The sequence below is a fragment of the Tauraco erythrolophus genome, unplaced genomic scaffold (genome assembly GCF_009769465.1).
Source record: "Tauraco erythrolophus isolate bTauEry1 unplaced genomic scaffold, bTauEry1.pri scaffold_111_arrow_ctg1, whole genome shotgun sequence".
In the NCBI taxonomy this organism is placed as follows: domain Eukaryota; kingdom Metazoa; phylum Chordata; class Aves; order Musophagiformes; family Musophagidae; genus Tauraco; species Tauraco erythrolophus.
In genome coordinates, this window is record NW_028238573.1 from 18,594 (window position 1) to 39,094 (window position 20,501).

The 20,501-nt window shown below is 44.1% G+C and overlaps 1 protein-coding gene across 1 annotated transcript; it reads right to left on the reverse strand.

The window, feature by feature from the left end:
• Nucleotides 1-80: 80 nt before the first annotated feature.
• On the reverse strand, nt 81-19,475 carry LOC147526089 (carboxypeptidase Z-like). Its single transcript, XM_086630508.1, has 7 exons — nt 19,208-19,475; nt 10,356-10,379; nt 8,777-9,151; nt 7,772-7,984; nt 5,571-5,767; nt 4,463-4,624; nt 81-146 (listed from the first exon to the last, which is right to left on the reverse strand). The coding sequence occupies exons 1-7, from the start codon at nt 19,473-19,475 to the stop codon at nt 81-83; spliced, it is 1,305 nt and encodes a 434-aa protein (XP_086486634.1).
• Nucleotides 19,476-20,501: the final 1,026 nt, after the last annotated feature.

The following is a 20,501-nucleotide window of genomic DNA, read 5'->3' on the forward strand; positions in this document are numbered from 1 at the left end:
TTTTATAAATCACGTATACTACAGAGCAACTCAGGAATTCAGAACCTGAAATCATTTGGTCTGAAGTTATTTTCTGGTAATCACGTCTTATAAGCAGGAATGAACTGGACAGGCTCAGAATTGGCATGAAAAATCCTGGTGCAGGTCTGGCCAAAGAAGCAGATGTCACAAATCATTGGGAAAATTTGCGGATAATTTAGATTTTACTATTTTAGATTAAGAATAATTACTTGTGGAAAGGGTCACAAATGTGTAATGATTCATCATTAGTGATTTAAACTGCAGTAGTATGTTAGAAGACTTTATGGATTTGGCTCTCATTGCACTAAGGTCTGCACAGGTCTGAAACAATAGTGGTTTCTGTCTTGGAAAACATACAAAGGCTTCATGTGAAGCTGTGTGGCATCAGCTTTACACATAAAGGATGCTTATAGATAACAGTAACCAGCTGGAGCAATGGAAGCAGCCTGTCAGGCGGCAGTGGTGCTGGGAGAAGAGTTGCTGCCACCTCCCATCCCGGGGAGCAGGATGGAGGCAGCACTGAAAGGCCTCGCACTCATCGTCACTAAGCTTCATGTTATGTGATGTCCAGGAATGCAAAGCTCCATCTCACTTATGTTGCTGGCAGTCTGGCAGCCCCTGATGCTGACAACTCGCATGGGAGCTTTGTTCCCCTTAAAAGAATCATAGAATCGTAGAATGGTTTGGGTTGGAAGGGACCTTCAAGATCATCTAGTTCCAATCCCTTCCACTAGATCAAGTTTCTTAAAGCCTCATCCAACCTGGCCTTGAACACTTCCAGGGATGGGGAAGACACAACACCTCAGAGTAACCTGTTCCAGTGCTTCACTACACTCATTGAAAAAAATTTCCTCCTTATATCTAATCTAAATCTCCCCTCTTTGAGCTTAAAGTCATTGCCCCTTGTCCTGTCACTACATGCCCTTATCAAAAGTCCCTCTCCAGCTTTCTTGTAGGCCCCCTTTAGGTACTGGAAAGCTGCTAGAAGGTCTCCCTGGAGCCTTCTCTTCTCCAGACTGAACAACAGAAGAAGAAACACAGGAAGCCAAATCAGTAGTTCTGATATGGGGAGCTCCTCTTTTCTTCTGCTTTTAAACTCATTTTATTCTAATTCAATTTTTATTGCTAGCACAAAGCCTCAGATACATGGGGAACAGGGTTATTTCAGCAGCTGGTGTATCAGCAGAAGATTTGAGAGACCATACTTCAGTTTTCTACTCTGCCAGCAGGTGATCTCATATGAGGCCAAGTCTAAATTCCAAAGGCATTTCTGATGCTGGCCCAGTGTTTTGGTACCCCATTTCACAGCAGTGAAATCTGGATAAAAGCACCTTACTTCATCAGGATATTGTACATATCAAGATGCAAGTCTGTGAGAAGCTCAGTGATGCACACTGTATTAGACCATTGATTTTTGGCATAACTAAGGTCAAGATGTTTATTCTATTTTGCACATGTAACTGTTCAGATTCCAGCTCGTGTCACTAGATTTCTACATGAGTATAAGGTCATAAGCTTGATAGTTTCCAACTTTTGACTGAATAATGACAGATAACAATAAGCTGCTAAGTGCAAGTAGAATACAGACCTCAGATGGGCAAGAAAGGGTTGAGAGCATGTGGAGCAGAGCCGGAGGTCAAACGAAAACAGATGGGAAAAAAAAGATTTAGGAGAAAAGTCTAGAGAGATAATAGTTTTGATTCACCCCGCTCGTGTACAGTAGTTTTCATAGCCCCTGAGCTACATCTAAGAACCATGTGTAGATATCAAACAAAGTTTTCTTCAACAAATGAATGGTGTAGCCTTGCAGATACCTGGTGCGAAACCACATTGTTTGCAGAGGGGACCTGAGCACTGCAGGTGTGAGCTCTGAGCTGGGTGCACTACAGTGTCTTAGCTGGTCTCCCTGGTTTGCTTTCCCATGTAGGGCTGAGGCTTGGAGCCATCCCTTTTCTCTTTTTACGAAACCCTCTTCCTCGTACTCTAAAGACGGGACCTCGACTGGAGATGCCTGTGTTTCACAGGAACTCTCTGAATACAGCTCACTGTAGTTCAGTATCTGTCATTCTGTTCCCACAGAGCAATCCAAGATTATTCAGTTAGTCAGGAACCTGCCAGCTTTTGTCTACACAAAGTAATATTTACTCAGAAGACCTTGCTAAAACAAAAATATATAATAAAACAATCACTACATATATATATATTATAATATGTAGTGATTGTTTTATTATATATTTTTGTTTAGCAAGGTCTTCTGAGTAAATATTACTTTGTGTAGACAAAAGCTGGCAGGTTCCTGACTAACTGAATAATCTTGGATTGCTCTGTGGGAACAGAATGACAGATACTGAACTACAGTGAGCTGTATTCAGAGAGTTTCCTGTGAAACACAGGCATCTCCAGTCGAGGTCCCGTCTTTAGAGTACGAGGAAGAGGGTTTCGTAAAAAGAGAAAAGGGATGGCTCCAAGCCTCAGCCCTACATGGGAAAGCAAACCAGGGAGACCAGCTAAGACACTGTAGTGCACCCAGCTCAGAGCTCACACCTGCAGTGCTCAGGTCCCCTCTGCAAACAATGTGGTTTCGCACCAGGTATCTGCAAGGCTACACCATTCATTTGTTGAAGAAAACTTTGTTTGATATCTACACGTGGTTCTTAGATGTAGCTCAGGGGCTATGAAAACTACTGTACACGAGCGGGGTGAATCAAAACTATTATCTCTCTAGACCTTTTCTCCTAAAATCTTTTTTTTCCCATCTGTTTTCGTTTGACCTCCGGCTCTGCTCCACATGCTCTCAACCTTCTTGCCCATCTGAGGTCTGTATTCTACTTGCACTTAGCAGCTTATTGTTATCTGTCATTATTCAGTCAAAAGTTGGAAACTATCAAGCTTATGACCTTATACTCATGTAGAAATCTAGTGACACGAGCTGGAATCTGAACAGTTACATGTGCAAAATAGAATAAACATCTTGACCTTAGTTATGCCAAAAATCAATGGTCTAATACAGTGTGCATCACTGAGGCTTCTCACAGACTTGCATCTTGATATGTACAATATCCTGATGAAGTAAGGTGCTTTTATCCAGATTTCACTGCTGTGAAATGGGGTACCAAAACACTGGGCCAGCATCAGAAATGCCTTTGGAATTTAGACTTGGCCTCATACGAGATCACCTGCTGGCAGAGTAGAAAACTGAAGTATGGTCTCTCAAATCTTCTGCTGATACACCAGCTGCTGAAATAACCCTGTTCCCCATGTATCTGAGGCTTTGTGCTAGCAATAAAAATTGAATTAGAATAAAATGAGTTTAAAAGCAGAAGAAAAGAGGAGCTCCCCATATCAGAACTACTGATTTGGCTTCCTGTGTTTCTTCTTCTGTTGTTCAGTCTGGAGAAGAGAAGACTCCAGGGAGACCTTCTAGCAGCTTTCCAGTACCTAAAGGGGGCCTACAAGAAAGCTGGAGAGGGACTTTTGATAAGGGCATGTAGTGACAGGACAAGGGGCAATGACTTTAAGCTCAAAGAGGGGAGATTTAGATTAGATATAAGGAGGAAATTTTTTTCAATGAGTGTAGTGAAGCACTGGAACAGGTTACTCTGAGGTGTTGTGTCTTCCCCATCCCTGGAAGTGTTCAAGGCCAGGGTTGGATGAGGCTTTAAGAAACTTGATCTAGTGGAAGGGATTGGAACTAGATGATCTTGAAGGTCCCTTCCAACCCAAACCATTCTACGATTCTATGATTCTTTTAAGGGAACAAAGCTCCCATGCGAGTTGTCAGCATCAGGGGCTGCCAGACTGCCAGCAACATAAGTGAGATGGAGCTTTGCATTCCTGGACATCACATAACATGAAGCTTAGTGACGATGAGTGCGAGGCCTTTCAGTGCTGCCTCCATCCTGCTCCCCGGGATGGGAGGTGGCAAGCAACTCTTCTCCCAGCACCACTGCCGCCTGACAGGCTGCTTCCATTGCTCCAGCTGGTTACTGTTATCTATAAGCATCCTTTATGTGTAAAGCTGATGCCACACAGCTTCACATGAAGCCTTTGTATGTTTTCCAAGACAGAAACCACTATTGTTTCAGACCTGTGCAGACCTTAGTGCAATGAGAGCCAAATCCATAAAGTCTTCTAACATACTACTGCAGTTTAAATCACTAATGATGAATCATTACACATTTGTGACCCTTTCCACAAGTAATTATTCTTAATCTAAAATAGTAAAATCTAAATTATCCGCAAATTTTCCCAATGATTTGTGACATCTGCTTCTTTGGCCAGACCTGCACCAGGATTTTTCATGCCAATTCTGAGCCTGTCCAGTTCATTCCTGCTTATAAGACGTGATTACCAGAAAATAACTTCAGACCAAATGATTTCAGGTTCTGAATTCCTGAGTTGCTCTGTAGTATACGTGATTTATAAAATGTGTAATTCATACCTTACCCCACCAGTAGGATTGTGGAATGGGGATGTGGTCAAGGCGGGCCCCACGAATCCCAGCTCTTCTGTATGCCTCAGATGTCAAATCGGGGAAATTTCTGTTCAGGTCCAAGTTCTGAGCTGTCTGTCGTCCAATGACCCATCCGTTGTAACCAGCTCCCTAATTTGTAACATAGAAGCCAACCTTAGAATAACTTCTTGTCTTGAGATATCACTTTGTAGAAATTGTTTAAAATGTCATTTTGATCAAGGGGAAGTTTTTAAAGAAGTAAAATGAAGACATCTATATTGTTAAAAACCCACACTTACTAGTCATTTTTTATCCCCATGATCACTAACGCACTAACTGGCACACAGGAAGCATTTCACTCACCAGTGATGTGACTCATGAGAGGAACAGCAGTTTTTACTCAGCACAGAGCAGTATGCAGAGAGGATTAGAGGAGGAGAAAAGGAAATACAGCTAATGCTCCAAGATAAGAATGCAAAAACCCCAGACTCGTACAGCAGACAGAGCTCACCACACCACACCACCAACGCAGAAAAAGAACCGTACTGTTTTCATGCTAAGGGTGCTGGCAATAAAAGTGAGGTGAAAAGAAGAATGTCAGGTAACATATAATAGAAGTTTTGCTTTCACAGGTCTCCTTCAGGCACCAGCTGATCTCTGAAAACTGCCATCTGTTATTAAAGCATGATAGTACAGAAAATATTCACATTTTATTATACCTGCACAAGAGAAAGAATACCTGTTTCACACTATTAAATTATTTCCTTATAAAACAATTTAAAATTCATTAAAGTGAGTCAGTGGGCATTTTGTTCTAGAACTATAGCAGAGAATGCTAAACGTGTGAAAAAGAAACACAGTCATTTCCACTTTATCACGTGCAGGCAGCAAAAATGACAAACATAGCTCTCATCTCCTCTTAGTTCTGTTCACGTCATCTTTGGAAAGCAGCCTACCACCAAACTAGCCTGGGATTCTGACTGCCAGTTCTCAACACTCCCTCCTGTACGTGATGCTCCCCTCCCAGTTCGTCCTTTCCCATGGGGAATTTTAGAAACATGAAGCACTGAGCATTTTCTTGTAAAAAATCTTTTACCTCTTCTGCAGCCAGTTCATATCCATCAGGGTTGAGTGAAGGTAGGAGATGAATTCTGGTGTTATTAATCAAGGTCTGGATGCGAGGATTCCCAAGAAGATACTCCGAACACAGATACTGTGCAAGGTATATTAGCAGTTCTTTCCCTACAACTTCATTCCCATGCATATTGCCAATGTACTTGAATTCTGGCTTGACTGTGAAATATGAAGTAATGAGATGCTTTAATTTGATTATATCTGGATGGCTTCCAAAAGCAGAGTAACCCAAATAGCTTATTGATGAGTCAGAAAGTTTTATTTACAGTAATTTCATGCATACATTCCTGTAAATAGCACATCAGCTCCAGGTGAACTTCCCTCCACTAGAAGTCAGTTCAGCGACAATTTAAATAGTGTGAAATAAAGTAAGTCCATACTTTCAGGATCCCAAACTGTAAGAGGCAATCATTGCTCTGACCTGTTGCTGGACTCATCATTAATTGAGAGCAAAGAATCCTGCAAACAGAAAAGTCAAGCCCTGGCTGGGAAGGAACAAAATACACCCCTGGCACTCTCACTTACCTTGGGCAGCTTCGATGCCTTATATTGTCACAGATCCTAGAAACGACCGGCAGATGTGTAATATATTTCCCCTCTATTTGGAACAGAAATTAGGTTGTGCATAAAAAGTAGCCGTTAGGCTAAATAGCCTTGGAATAAGACTATTAGAAACATATAACTTCACAATTCCCCGCAGTTATTCTCTCAATTTCCGTCCTTCCTTAGAGACTAATGGAAAGTAGAAAATAGACACACTTTGGAGACACCCTTTCTTGCCTATCCCTTCATCTTTGGCTTTGATCCTGGCCAGCCTCAAGTACTATATGCTGGAGAGGGCTGGCACAGAGCTATTATGCCAGCTTGCTCAGGCTGGCAAATTCTCCACCTCTAGAGCTATTTCCATCCTCTTTTATGCTGTCCTGAGAAACATGAAACAACAGATTTAGAAGGAAATGCTAGGTAACATTTTAAACTGCCATCTTTATCATGCCATATCACAGTTTTAGTTTAACAGCCTGATCCATAGGCTTTGTGTTTTCCTGGTGAATGGAGTAATCAGCTTAAAAAGACACCTGCAACTTATTTTCTTTACACAAGAGCGGAAGAATGATAGGCCAGAGTACAGTAATGTAGATCTTCGCTCTGTTAAAGACATCTACTGGCATCTTGATGTGGTTTAAAGGCACCTCAAAATATCTCTACACCATGCAGGGCAGTATGGCTGAGAGTAAACAAAGATAAAACCAGCCTTCGCTGTCTTCTCTGCCGAGAAGCGACCTGAGGCTCTGGGTACGCAGCAATAGCTGTAATAGTCCACCAGATTTAATCAGCTACTATATTTGAGCTTTGAGCTGGGAGCTGGTAACTGGAAAATAATACCTAATAGTTCCCAAGAAAATGATCTGAATTTTGAAGAATTTAGAACATTTAAAAATCTGGCCCTTTCTATCTCAGTGATGAATCTACAAATTAGAGAACAGCACTGTTCTCCTTTGTAGAAAAGTGTAGAGGACTCATATCCTAAAGGTATTCCGGTGCTATGATAACATAAATTCCTGGTGTCATTCACCTGTTACAGTGACAGATATTGCACTGACCCAAATCTCTGCTCAGGAAGATTGTTTTCTGTGCTGTATTTGCCCTGTTTTGGTGTCAATGTCCTTCTGTGCCTGAGGCCTTCTCACCACTTGTACATATATTAGGATGTGAAGGACTATGTTTAGACTAGGCACAGGCATTACTTGTAGGAAGTGTGTAGGGTTTGATGATACAGTGATAAATAAAAAGAGACTGAGGAAGTGGTAGATGACGGGAAGGGAAGGTCAGCAACAGAAAACTCTCTAAACTTTGTTGAATGCTGGACAGAAGTAAATAACAGCCATATCACTGCAACCAAGTACGTGGTCATACATCTAAGAATAAGGAATGTCAACCATGGTCATAAACTGAGGTCATAAAGTTATGAAATTGCAACTGGACCGTAATTGCTACAGGGAATCACCAGCTTTTGCTGTAATTTGAGATCACAAGGGAGGAGAAATGTTTTTGAATCAGTGCTTTTTACAGTTTAAGCGATATCCCATTAAAAGGACCTGCTTTCACTCAGATGAATCATTTGGAGTTCCCTCAAACAACCTGATCAATACTGATATAACTCACGCAGTTCATGGTGTCCAGGCTTGGTTGAAAACTCAATCACAAAAAGATCCTTCCCTTCAAAACTGCGACCTATGCTGTAAGTTGTTGCAATATGGGAGCATTTAGAAGCAGTCTTCTTCAATGTGCTCACCATTTGGGAATATGAATGGTGTTTGAACTGAATAAAAGTGGCTGGCAAGTCTGAAGGCAAATCTTCCTCCACTTCTACTTCTCCTGCAAAGAAAAGTTGTAAGATAGTGTTTAAAACCGTGGTGCTCAGAGGACTGCATGTATGCCTGCACTTTTCCACAAAAAAAAAAAACTTTTTCAGCAGTAGAATTATAGAAAATACAGCTGCAATGAAAACCTTCAATCTATGCAGTACATCCTACGTTGTTTATTGTGGCATATTTTGTTTGCAAAACCGTATTAATGCATATGCACACTGACAAAAACTTTGTGCAACCTCCAGTTATAATTTGGACTTTGGCATGCTTAGCACATTTTAGTCACAAAATGTGCAGATCTTTCCATTTGAATTTAGTGGATCAAATTCATTTTTTATGAAATTCAGCTGTCTTCAGCTATCTGGATCTTCTTTACATAAACAAAAATCTATGACAATCACTAATGAGATTATTTTAATGAGCTGTTAGCTCATCAAGCAGTCATGAATTTATAAGAGCATTAAAGTTTCAGTTTTAAAATGCTCCAAATACACAGACAGCTATCACACAGGGCAGGGCTTATCTAAATGCACACTGGCAACCCAAACATCTACCTCTGAGCTGCCTGTCTGGATGCTCTTTGTGTATGAGGGAGAGAAACAGATGTTTCTTGAGCACAGTTTAAATAAGTGTTTAAAACAGGTGGAACAAGATGAATTGCACCTTACCGACGTCTATAAAAATGACAAGCCAAGATGACAAGCGGAGAGGTTTTCTGCTATGGACATGTCAAGCTGAGCGAGACGAGACCCTTCCCATCTAAACGAGTAAGATGTGCCAGCAGAGCTTCCTTCCTTACCTCGCAGCTTTGCCAGCGGGTCAAAACACCCTTCTTCTTCCCCCGCGAAAAAGCGGTCACAGTCTAAGAAGTAGGGCCAAGCCATGTCTATTGCATCGAAAGCAGGGAGGCAATTTTTTTTCAGATTTTCACAGACATGCCTGCAGGGCTTTATAACTTTGTCCTTTTCGCACTGTGGGGCCAGCACAGAACAGCCCAGGAGCCTCAGGTCCGGATTGCATTCTCCCTGGAGCAAGTTGTGCAGCACACTGATGAGAATGTACTCAGAGCTGTACTCAATCACCTCTCGAGACTTCTGATCCAGAAAATTAGGATACATCGTTTGAGTGTAGGCAACATCGGTACAAGAACTTAAGGCGATATCCACGCATTTTGCTATGAAAAGGAGATGAACTCATGAAAAATAACTTGTTTCATCCACACTCTGAATAGTTCAAAGACAACATGACAAATAACACTTTCAATGAACTTATTTTTTTTGTTCACAGATAGACTGGAGGCAGTTTGAAATACTCTCAAATGAGTTTGATGTCTAAAACCACTTATGGAAAGATGATAGAAAGTATGCTTGGTCTGGAGATAGACTGCAAACAGTTTGATGCAAACAGACGTCATTTGGAGTTGAAAGAGTATCTGACAATTTGATGGGGCATCAGGGGTTATCAGATTGATAAACATGGATCCTAAACAAGATTTATTTTGCCAATTTAATACCTGAACAGTAATGAAAGACCAAATCCCTGGCCAGAAAACACTGGAGTACCTGGCCCACAAGGGAATTCGTTTAACAAATAACTTGTAAATCACAAAAATTAATAAAGCCTGGCTTCCAAAGGAAAGGCTGTCTCATACTCAATTAAATTTTACTTAATTTAAATTAAGAACACAGTTTGAGCTTATTAAATACCAGAGAATCCATAAGAGAGAAAAATCTCTTGTTGAGGTGTGAATTTGCTTGTGTCTAAAGTGGGAACCCTCCGATTCCTGAATAAAGTATATTTGAGGTACCACTCTCTTCCCTGTCCTTAACTTTTGGTATGGATTCAGAGATGAGGTGTGAGATGACATAGGTATTTTTCTTTAGTGGGGAAGGTATCAGTAACATATCTCTCTTCTCTGCTTGGCCACACAAAATCTGCAAGACTGAAACTGCGACCCTTCTGGGAAGTTTGATTGAAATTGCCCAAAGAGTTCCAAAGTTGTTCTGGGACTAGATTCACAGACAAGAAGGCCCATAAACATGCTTACATGTAAATTCTCATAAACCTAATACATTTTAAGAAATCGGATTAAGAGATCCTAGGAAGGATAAATGTTGGTAACACCTCCAATTTACTCAGAGGTGAAAAGGAAGTAACAGAGAGATGTCTCATCATAAAACTACTGGCTATTCTAATCTCTCTGGCTGGTAACAAATACCATTGTTACAGAAGCAAAATCCTACCTTGTGTGAAAGAGATAACCTCTCTAGAAACAAGATCTACTATAGCACCAACATTAGAAAACTTGTTAGGAAATAATTAAGAAATACTTAAGGTTTTGAGATTCTCCAAGGACAGCGAGCAAGGTCACCTCATACCTTTCTGTACAGTTTGGCATTGACCTGCAAATAAAGAGGAAAAAAAACGGCATTATGGGGCAGATATGCATGGTATGTTTTGTTAGGAGTTGTCCTATCTGGTAACTCTACAGCGGCAGCCACAGCTCTGTGTTCTGACATCCAGCCATACCAGGGACAAGCACGTATTCCCAAAAGGCACATATTACATATATATACAAGAAGAAAACAACACCAAAAGGATTATTCTGTTCCCCTTTCTGGCTAATCAAGATGAAAGACCATTGATGGAAAAGAAGTATAGGTGAATCCCTCCAGCAGCTCAGCTTAGACACTCTGGAACCCCAGTAGCCAGGCTCAGATTGCCCAGCAGCTGGCCTCTGGGTCCACTGGTCTCCCATGTCTTGCCTCATGCACTGACACACATGCTGATGTCTCCGGTAGCTGGGCCAGATCTAGGGTCTCACTGGCAACCAAGCCCCAGACACCATGGTCTTCCCACTAGCTGGCTTGGACCTCCTGGTTCCTCCAGTAGTCAACTCTGAGACCCTCCAGTCTCTTCAGTATCCAGCCCAGGATCACAGCCACTCAAATACTCAGCTCCTAATCACTGCTTGTCCAGTTTGGTGTTTGCCAGCAACTGCACATGCTGATGTACACATGCCAGGCACATGCTCTCTGGTCCCTCCAACTGCTGCACCCCAAATGCACAAGCCCCTCTGACCCGTGGTCTCACACCAGGCATGTGGAGTCCCATGTACCTGCATCCACACACAAAAAAAGTGACCCTCACCCAGGCAAAGAGTTGGAAATGTAGTTTAATAAGGAGACAGGACAGACTGCAGGGATCAGGTGCAGGGCATGGCCAGACAAGCACACTGACCAGCCAGTCTTTGGTCCGCTTTGAAAAGGGAGAACTTGACAATACATCTGATGAGTGGCTGTGCAAGAAATCAGGCTTATGTTGGAAAAAGACATTGAGCTGCCCAGTCCTGACAACTTGACAATACTTCTAGGTGCCTAGGAAATTTCACTAATGATAATGTAGGTTTTAGTAATCTGGTTTAGTCTAAAAGTCCATATGAGCCCTTCTGTATCCCAAGATGCCTTACAGATCTTCCCCTAACAAATCTACTGGACTCACAAACATATGTGCATATCTTTCTTGTAAAGCAATTAAGCCTTTGCTGGATATGAAGGAATGTTATTTCTTCCCCATCCTACTTCATCCTATCTCTAGCAACTGCATTTTATAATCTTTTTAATAACATCTTAAAACTAATTATTTCCCTCCCCAACTACTCTCACGGGAAAGCTTTTCCAAAACTCACTCCTCTAATGGCTGGAAATTGCCTTTTAATTTCCTGCCTAAAGTATTCTGGCCAGTTTATAGCCATGTGTTGTTGTGCCAGCATTGTCCTTTAGCTTAAATAGCTGTCTGCACTCCCTGGTGCGTGCCTTCATCGTGTGTTTGCAGAGAGCAACCAGATTCCCTTAGCTTTCTATTTACTAGGTCAAATAAACTAAACTCTCCTGATTTTGAAGGAACGTGGTTTGATGACCCAGGAGAGGCCTCTTTTGCTCCTGTACGCAATGATTCTATATTGCCCTTCTCTGATACTGGCAACTAAAGAAAAATATTGCTACCAAGGTACTGGAGATGTTTCACCAGCACCTCATAGGAGTTCAGCTGTTATGGGCAAGCTTTTTAAACAGCAACGGGACTGTTTTCTTGTGATGTATTGGGGATCTAGCTATGTTACTGTTTCTTCTAAATCATACTGGAGGGATAAGCATCTAGCTTCTTGCTCAGTGAATTGAGTATTTGTCCTTATAAGACCAAATTCATTACATTTTCTTTTTTTTCCAACTAAGGAAAGTTTAAACTTCTACTCCCAGCATATTTATTTAAATATAATCATCTGCTTATGTGTTGCTAATAAGTTGATTATTCTTTAGCCAAAATAAAATCATTATAATGAGAACACCATTAACCTTGGAATTTATCTTGGAGGGAGATATTTAATTGGAAACGAGTCTAATTCTATATTATGAATCGCCATTGATCCACATTACCTCATAAAATAATGAGGGATCAGAACTAGCAGAAACAGCCCATCTCCAACACCAGCAAATCCTGGTAAACAACAAGCTGAAAAATTTATATCCATACAAACTCCTTTCCTGGCTTGGTACATGATGCTAATAGCAATAAACAATACCTGTTTCATCAATAATGCCTTCTGATACAGGATTTTAGTGTTTCCCTTGGTTAGGCACAATCCTCTCAGTGAGTTGGTTATTAATGTCAAGGCATTTCTAAAAAGCTTCATCTCAGCCAGATATTGCATGTAGTTTTACGTCCGGTGATAATGGAGGAATAGCATTTTGTACAATGCTAGCTGGGAAAGAGAAAGGAGCGATTGCTTGTTAGTAAGACTCCAGCAATTAATCCTGCTGATAAAGTTCGATGTCGCTTCCTCCCTGAGTGTGGATTGTCTTATTTCCAAACACCATCACACCCACAACAAGTTGTGAGGCCTTGGACACAAGTCTGGAGCCAGCTAATACGGAGGGGAAAACTTGGCGTGGATGGGACCAGCCTGAGTTCAGCCATGTCCCAACGAGCAGAGTGACGCTATCTCTGGTTATCACCAGGGTCATTAGTAAAGAATCCCCTTCGTTACCTTGAAGGGTGGCTAAGAAATAGTTAACATTTTTTTTTTCCCTTATTGTATTGTAGCTATTATTTTAGACTAGAGGGTCGTGTGTGCTGAGCAAGCTTCTTCATGGGTTCATGTTGGGAGTCTGGACCTGGTCTTTCTACAACTGCTCATGTTTTCTCCAAGGTAAGAGGCATTTCCCCTCTGCTGGCTCCATGACCAAGCTACAATGTCCTTTCTGTTTGTCTCTCTGACATGCCACTGATCAAATAATGAAACTGAGGCACACCAATCTCGCGGACCACTATCACTGTGCAGGAGTGCTAGAGCCATCAGTCACTTTGATACGTGGCACAAACCTATACTCAATGCTGTCTGAGTATTCTGCTTATTCAACTGGAGCAGAAAGGTATTCTAGCAACACACTGGAACAAGCAGAGGAAATCAAAGGGAAAATACTGCAGGCAAGGTCTGGGCATGGTGCTGCTGCTTCTCCCTTCTCTGGTTCTCCAGGCAGCTGGCCACAGTCTTGCTGCATTTAGCAGATGCCTCTTTCTGCTCAGCTGGCCAGAAGGAGAGGTGTTGGGAAACAATGGATGGCAGAGGCATGTGAAATTTTGCTAAGTCATATGCTGTAGCTGGCTTCACAAGAGGCCTGGATCGTTTTGTGAGCAGGGGTAGATGTGAGCACAGGAGAGGTAAAGACAGCTCTGGTTTCAGACTGCCTACTACCTGGCTTCTACACGTTGTTATTTTTACCACACTTAACAGACAGAGGCATCTGCTAAGCAACATTGCTATTACTTATTAACAAAAACTCTGACTGAAGAGGAAAGATTTATTTTTTAAATGAGGAACCCATACCCATGTAAACCTTTCCATGCAACTGAAGTTTGTTCATCCTCAGTATGTGATAAGCAGGGGTGATTCTTCAACAAAGGATAAAGCTTTCCACTACTTTTGGCCCAGGATGTCCCTTGAAAGCTCGGAGCTACCCAAACTCACTCGTTGACTAGCAGCAGAACTGACTCCTTCCTCCTGGGTCCTAAACCTGGATCTAAGCCTCAACTTTTGATCTGAGCCTCAGCTTCGATATAAGCCTCAACTTTGATCTAAGCCTCACATTTTGCAGCATACCGTCCTGTTTTTCTCCCTGTCTCTCTCTGCCAGAGACATCTGTGCAGCTGCTTCTGCTGCCTTTGAGGCCAGTTCTGCCCAAACTGTAGCACCTCTCCCCACCGCAGCCCCCCGCAAGCCGCAACGTGAGCCATACGTCGACCACGGCTCTGGCATGTAACACCCAGGAGTGAAACAGCTTGAGCCTTCAGGTTATTGGGAGTTATATGTGTAAAAGCAAGAGAGAAAAAATGTGGTTTATACTAGACCTCGCTTTACAGTGAGTCTTAACGTGTATGTCTGCTGATGTGATGTTTGGACTTCTCCTATGTTTCCCAATGCCAATGCTTGCATATGTTTGGAGGGTGCGGCTCTGCAAGGGCCAAAGATAATTCTCCAGTGCTTGTACTTATATAAATGAGTGTGGATGCACGTAACTGGGCCAGGGCCCGCCTGCCTGGAGAGCAGCGGCAGGAACTCTCGGAGGGCAGTTCCTGAGCCGCAGGCTCTGTTCCTGCAGCCACGCACCTCAGAGTCGGGGTCTCTGCACACAGAAATGACCAGCAAATCCCCGTCCCCACCTGTTACAAGCTCTTCTGTCAAAGTTCCAGCAATGCCAGATAGAAGAATTCGTCCGCTCCCTTTCTCTTTTTGTAAGAAGAATGACAGGCAATGATATAGAGTGTTCCTCAGGTCTCCAGATTAACTTGGCAGGCTTCAGGTTACTGCTTCTTCTGTGCTTGAAAGAGCCTAAACCTCTTCCATTTTTTGAGCAGAGGCTTCCCTGGTCTCAGGGAAGGACAGTGCTGCCTCCTCTCACAGTCCCATCTGCAGACAGGTTGGTACAGAGAGAACCTTTTTCTTCCTGACCCAGAGCAGCCTTTTCAACTTTGATGTTTATTTTTCTACTCTAGATATCCACCAGAGCTACAAAAGTCCTTTCAGTAGCACAGCTTCTATTTCAGAGTATGGCTAAAATGACTTTATTGAAGAGAAGAAAAGCGATTTCAAGCTTTCTGAGCTCTCTCTATAATATACGCTTCTGGTTTTGATTTGCAAAGCAAGCTTGAAAATCTACAATGCAGCACATACATATTTTACTGCCAAGCTTACATTTTTTCCCCTTGATGATTCAGCACTGAAAGCAGCAAGCTGCTGTGATTAACCCTAACCCAGACAATAGAACTCAACAGCTACTTCCAGTGCCATGGCTTGGCCACTTGCCTTTTTGAAAGCAAGGCCAACTTACCGCGCTTGAGGATATGGAATAAGCCCAAGGGCCAGTCTTAAATTCAAAATAGCTAAAGCATTCAGTAAGGCTTGCACAATGCATTGCTATGACTGACAGACTGAACAAGATTAGATCATTTATCTTGTACAGACCAGCATATCCCCCTACCAGCTCTCTGGGTTTCTTACAATATTGTTTTAAACTGGAAGACATACGTAGGAAGACAACAGCACCTTCAAAAGGCAATGCACAGCCTGCCTCTGGAGCCAGCTCCTGGCTACAGCATGAGGACAAGAGCAGGACAAGATCCATTATAGAATATTTTGAGTATTACCGTACACAATAATGGACCAGAATCACCAGGACGTGAGCGTGGGATGAGTGGAGAAGTAAGGGGACTAGTGGCAGAGGAATGGGGCAGTTGAGTAGCTTGGATGGAGGGAAAATGGTTGAACAGAAAACCCAGGAGAGATGGCAAGCTACATATTTAAGGCACGCATGCAGGGGCAGAAGTGGAGAAGATCACCAGCCACAGAGGAGGAATTCCAGGAAAACTGGAAGGACAGATTGCAAATGCAGCCCACATGGTTAGCTCCTTTTCTGGATAACATAAGAGCTTTTGTGAGTAGAGGACTGAATTCCTGTTACTAATCTTCCACTCCAGCAATTGCCGTAGCTGCCCCAGGAGAGCGACGAGTTTACAAATGGGCAGAAGCCATAGGCAGGAGCGACATGCAGGCAGTGAGACAAGCCCTGGTTTAGCCCTGTTCCCTCACAGGAAGAAGCCTGAAAGCACCTGAAAGAGATTAATGCCTAATCTGCCTTCACTCTGCAGAGCGACATCACAGCAGGAAGATGCAAGCCCGTGTCCGTTATTAATCATCCTTCTTTCTAACCCACCTGCTGCCTGGTATTGGGTTAAACACTCATTTTTATCAAATTACTGAAGGTGTTCCCACAGCAATGATACTGGAGTTGGCTCTTCCAGGACTGTTTCTTTCCCAGGACCGGTCTGGGGCCCGTGAGAAGATGCTGAAGCTTTCCCGTGGGTGATGGGAGTTCACGCAACCTGCAGACCACAGGTCAAAATCTGTGCAGATGCACACCAGGACCTGCCACTTGGCAATGGCTCAAAGCCAGCCTCCGTGATGGCAAGTAGTTCTCCCCATTTCTAATTGTCCAGATGCAACTCAAACAGGACTGCAGTTGTAGGACCGTAAAAGAACTGAGGAAAAGCATTGCTGTCTGCCTGTCTGTCCCCACCGCCTGTCTCAGTACCTCTAATGACAAGATTCCTTGTGCCACCCCAGCTGTGACTCTGGCCATTAAGTGCTGCTCCAGGGAGCCTTCCAAGCTGAAAATCCTGATGAGAAGAATATTTCCCAAACAAAAAATGCTTAAGAGCCCTTTTTTTCTGGCCTCATCTGAGATGTTTTCCCAGTTGTGAAGGGAAAAACTACCAGTGGGAAAACAAATCACAAGGAAACAAAACCAACAATGACGACAGCAAAATGGCCCAGGAGTTGCCAACTTGCCTGAGGACTTGCTGGGCTGTACATGTGGCTGGGCTGCTGCTGAACACGCATTCGCTGTGCACCGAGATGATCTGGAGGCATCTAGAGACCATCTCTCAGTGTTTGATCAACAGAGGAAGGAGAAATCAGCTCAGATCTGGGAAATGCTGGCATTAAAACTGGGCCGATAAGGTGGAATAGGTCAGGGAATCTCTACAACTATCATCTAAAGGATCAAATTTTTGTCAGGGTGGCTGGAGAAGGGTGAAACCACTTATTAGGCTGGTAATCTGGAGCTGTGATGGCTCCATAGCTTTACTTCATGACCATATACTCTTTATAGCTCAGCTCCCACTGTCTAAGGATGCAGTACTAAGTGCTTTGGCCAACTGTTTACCACAGTCAGGAGTTTACCTTTGAGTTGGTTCAACTCTGTTGAATGCCACTGGGCAGAGGACCATGTCTGAAAAATTGAGGTTTTTATCTTCGGTGCTACAACCCTTCTGAAACATTTACCAAAGCATCATTCCATCCTCTTTAGACACAGTCTATGCAGCCCCCTGGCATAAATCCATCTTTTCATTAGTTTAGATGTATGAGAACCATTGTAATTAACATCATATCTGGTTCTTCTGTAGGTAGTTGAGTTATAGCCAAATGTGGTATTTTTGTGTTACAAAAGATTGACAGTTAATTCAACAGCCTTGACTAAAATCCTAATAACACTGAAATTTTAAATCTGTGTCTTAATCTCATATTGTCTCCTAGAGAGACGTGTCCTGTTATAACCCCATAAAAATGAAATAGTGCCAGTTAAATCAATGGAGTTACGACACGATAAACAAAGGGTTTGAAATTCCAGTTTTATTTCTCCAAGGGGCAGAGCAACCCTAAGTCTTTAAACTCCATTTACCTGTGACAGCTGCGTCCAGGTGGGAGAGTGACTGTCCAAACAAGACTCAGCAGTCATAAAAGCCCTGGGCCATGAAAGCCCAGCAAATAGACCAGGACATGGCCCACCAGCCTCAAACACCATGTTCACATCATGACTTCTGTGTGGTATCTCCATACTCAGTCCGCCTCGCCCCCCCCCGCCCCCAACCAATGACACCTGTGACATTCATCCAACATTCAGGCCAAGCTTGAGGAGAGGATGGCTCTCATGGCCCGAGCAGCCCAAAGGGGACTACAGTAGCTATCAGCCAGCCAGCACTTCCAACCAACCACTGATTGACTGTGTGAAGGGAAAGGCAATGTCTAGAAATGCTAAAGGGAATTAACCATTAATGTCACTAAGTCTTGCTAAAAGCTTAGCTGTGCCTTAGGACAGGGGAGATTTTGTTCAAGTTTCGACTTCTATGTATTTACACCCACACTTTAAAAATGTCTGCACAAGTATTCTGAAGAAAGCTTTGCTTTCACGCATAAACTATTTCAGCAGTAAAAGGATATACCTGTGTATTATATTTTCCACATAAACTACTTGCCCCACATAAGCAGCTGTTTCTGATCCCATTTCCCATGTTAAATGTATCTGAAGATTAGTGTTGCTTAAAATAATAGTTGTGTAGAAATACTAGAGTCAGCAGTGGGAATCCAGAGCAGCTCACATGACTCAGTGATTAAAACCAGGTTTGCAAGAGTTGGAATTTCTCATCTTATGAGTGTGCATTATGTAGATGACAGTTCTGTGTTTTTTGTTTTGACAAGACTTGGACACATCCATCTCGGCTGCAGCAGGCAAGATTCCTACAGCTTGGGCTTCCCCACACGTGGCAGCATGGTGATGTGGCCATGCGTGCTGCCTGCGCCCACCTATGTCAGGCATGGCGGGGTGAGGGGCTCAACCAGCATCACCAGCTCCAGGCAGAGGGCATCCCAGCCCACTGCCAGGGCACCCAGTGCAGCCACACGAGAGAGCAGCAGCAGCTGGCGAGGCTCTGCCTCTGTGTGTGCACACACAGACAGAGGTTTCACCAGGAAACGAGGATTAGAAATATGCACACCAAGTGAACTAGTGGTCCCATGTAGCTGGGGCCAGCGTGAAGTTCATGGAAGGTGATGGCTTGTCCTTTTGTCACTTAGCAACAAACCACGGCTTACTATGGAGATGGAAATGTCAGAGAAGGAGAGGGAAATCATAGAATGGTTTGGGTTAGAAGGGATCTTAAAAGATCATCTAGTTCATCTGCCACTAAAGGTAGAGCATCTGCATGTGAGGCCAGTTTTTTAATCAGTCTGACTTTCCAGAAGAAAACCAACTTTACTCGATGCCATGGTTTAGTGAAGAGCCAGTGCCACGAAAGCTGTAATGGGCCCCTGAGGAAACGCAGTACCCCTGCCCCTCACCTGCCGGATTTTCCCTCCCCAGCTCTTCTTCGTTTCTCCCCACTCCCTCCTGTTCCCAGTGGTTCAACTCAGAGACCCTCAGGATGGGGCAGCGTCCGGCTCGGGCGCAGCGCGAGCCAGGGCGATGCGAAGCACCCAGGTGCGTGGGAGAGGAGGAGCCCCGCAGGTGCCGAGGGGCGCCGGGGCAGCCCCGCTCCAGCCGCTCCCCCACCTCCGCGCCTGCGCACCGAACAGCTCCGCTCCTCGGAGGCGGCATCTGGCGGGCCATCTCGTGCACTCGAAGCACCCAAAACTCCGGCCTCCCCCCGCAGAAGCCGTCTGTACAGGCTGAGGAGCCCACACGGTGGCACCACAGACGGCGGCGCGGCCCCGAGCCGGTGGCGGAGGCGGAGCGCCCGGTGCCCCGTGAGGCGGCGGGAGCGGGGAGCGCCCAGGGGTGGCCCCCCGGCTCAGCTGGTAAGCCCTGGGGGCTGCCACATGCCCTTCAGCACTGCCCCAGATGTCCCAGCAAAGCACTCCCTGCACACGGGAGATCAGGAAAGGTTGTCCCGCCGTCGTTTTGCGGCTTTAGCGTGTCCCCCGGCAGCACCGCACGGCCCCGGTTGCACGGAAAGTCGCCAGCTTTTGCTGTTCCAAGGCTTCAGCCTGCTTCTGCTCTGGTTTTGTTGTCAGTGATGGTAAAGTGCTGCATTTAACTAATTACCTCTGGAATACATCAGTCAGCAGCAGAGACTTACACCACTCTGCCATAAACAGGAACCCACACTATCAGCTCCCTGCACCAAAGGCTGGCCACCTTTCCGGTGAAAGATGCTGAGCTGTACTTTTCTTACCCAAGCTAGAGGCTAAGAGGCCAGTAAAACTCCTTATGGTCTGGAAGCGCTGCCTCAATGGGGCAACGTAGCATCTTATCACTGGCAGGAGAGACAGTGGCTTACTGGCTTCCCAGGGATCCAGGACACAGGTGGGGAGAAGGGACCTCTCTCAGTGCTGTGGTTCCCAGCTTCTGCTCGAAAAGTTCCCCTCACCGTGTGTGTGATGGCTGTGTCATGTTGTGGAGCTGATTGCCAGTAACCATCATTTTACTAACCAGAAAAGCACAAAGCATTTTGTAAGGATCTTGGTATTGTTTGTCGTGTTTCATTTTGATTTCTTCTTTAACAAGAAAAATTAGTCACGGCAGAGCAAATATGAGCAAGAAGGCCAAGCAGCCTGCAGAAACCAGTTCCAGCCTTGCTCTGAGTCAGACAGTGACACTGGTTCCCACTGACCTTCTCTCCTGCACGAGCAGCTC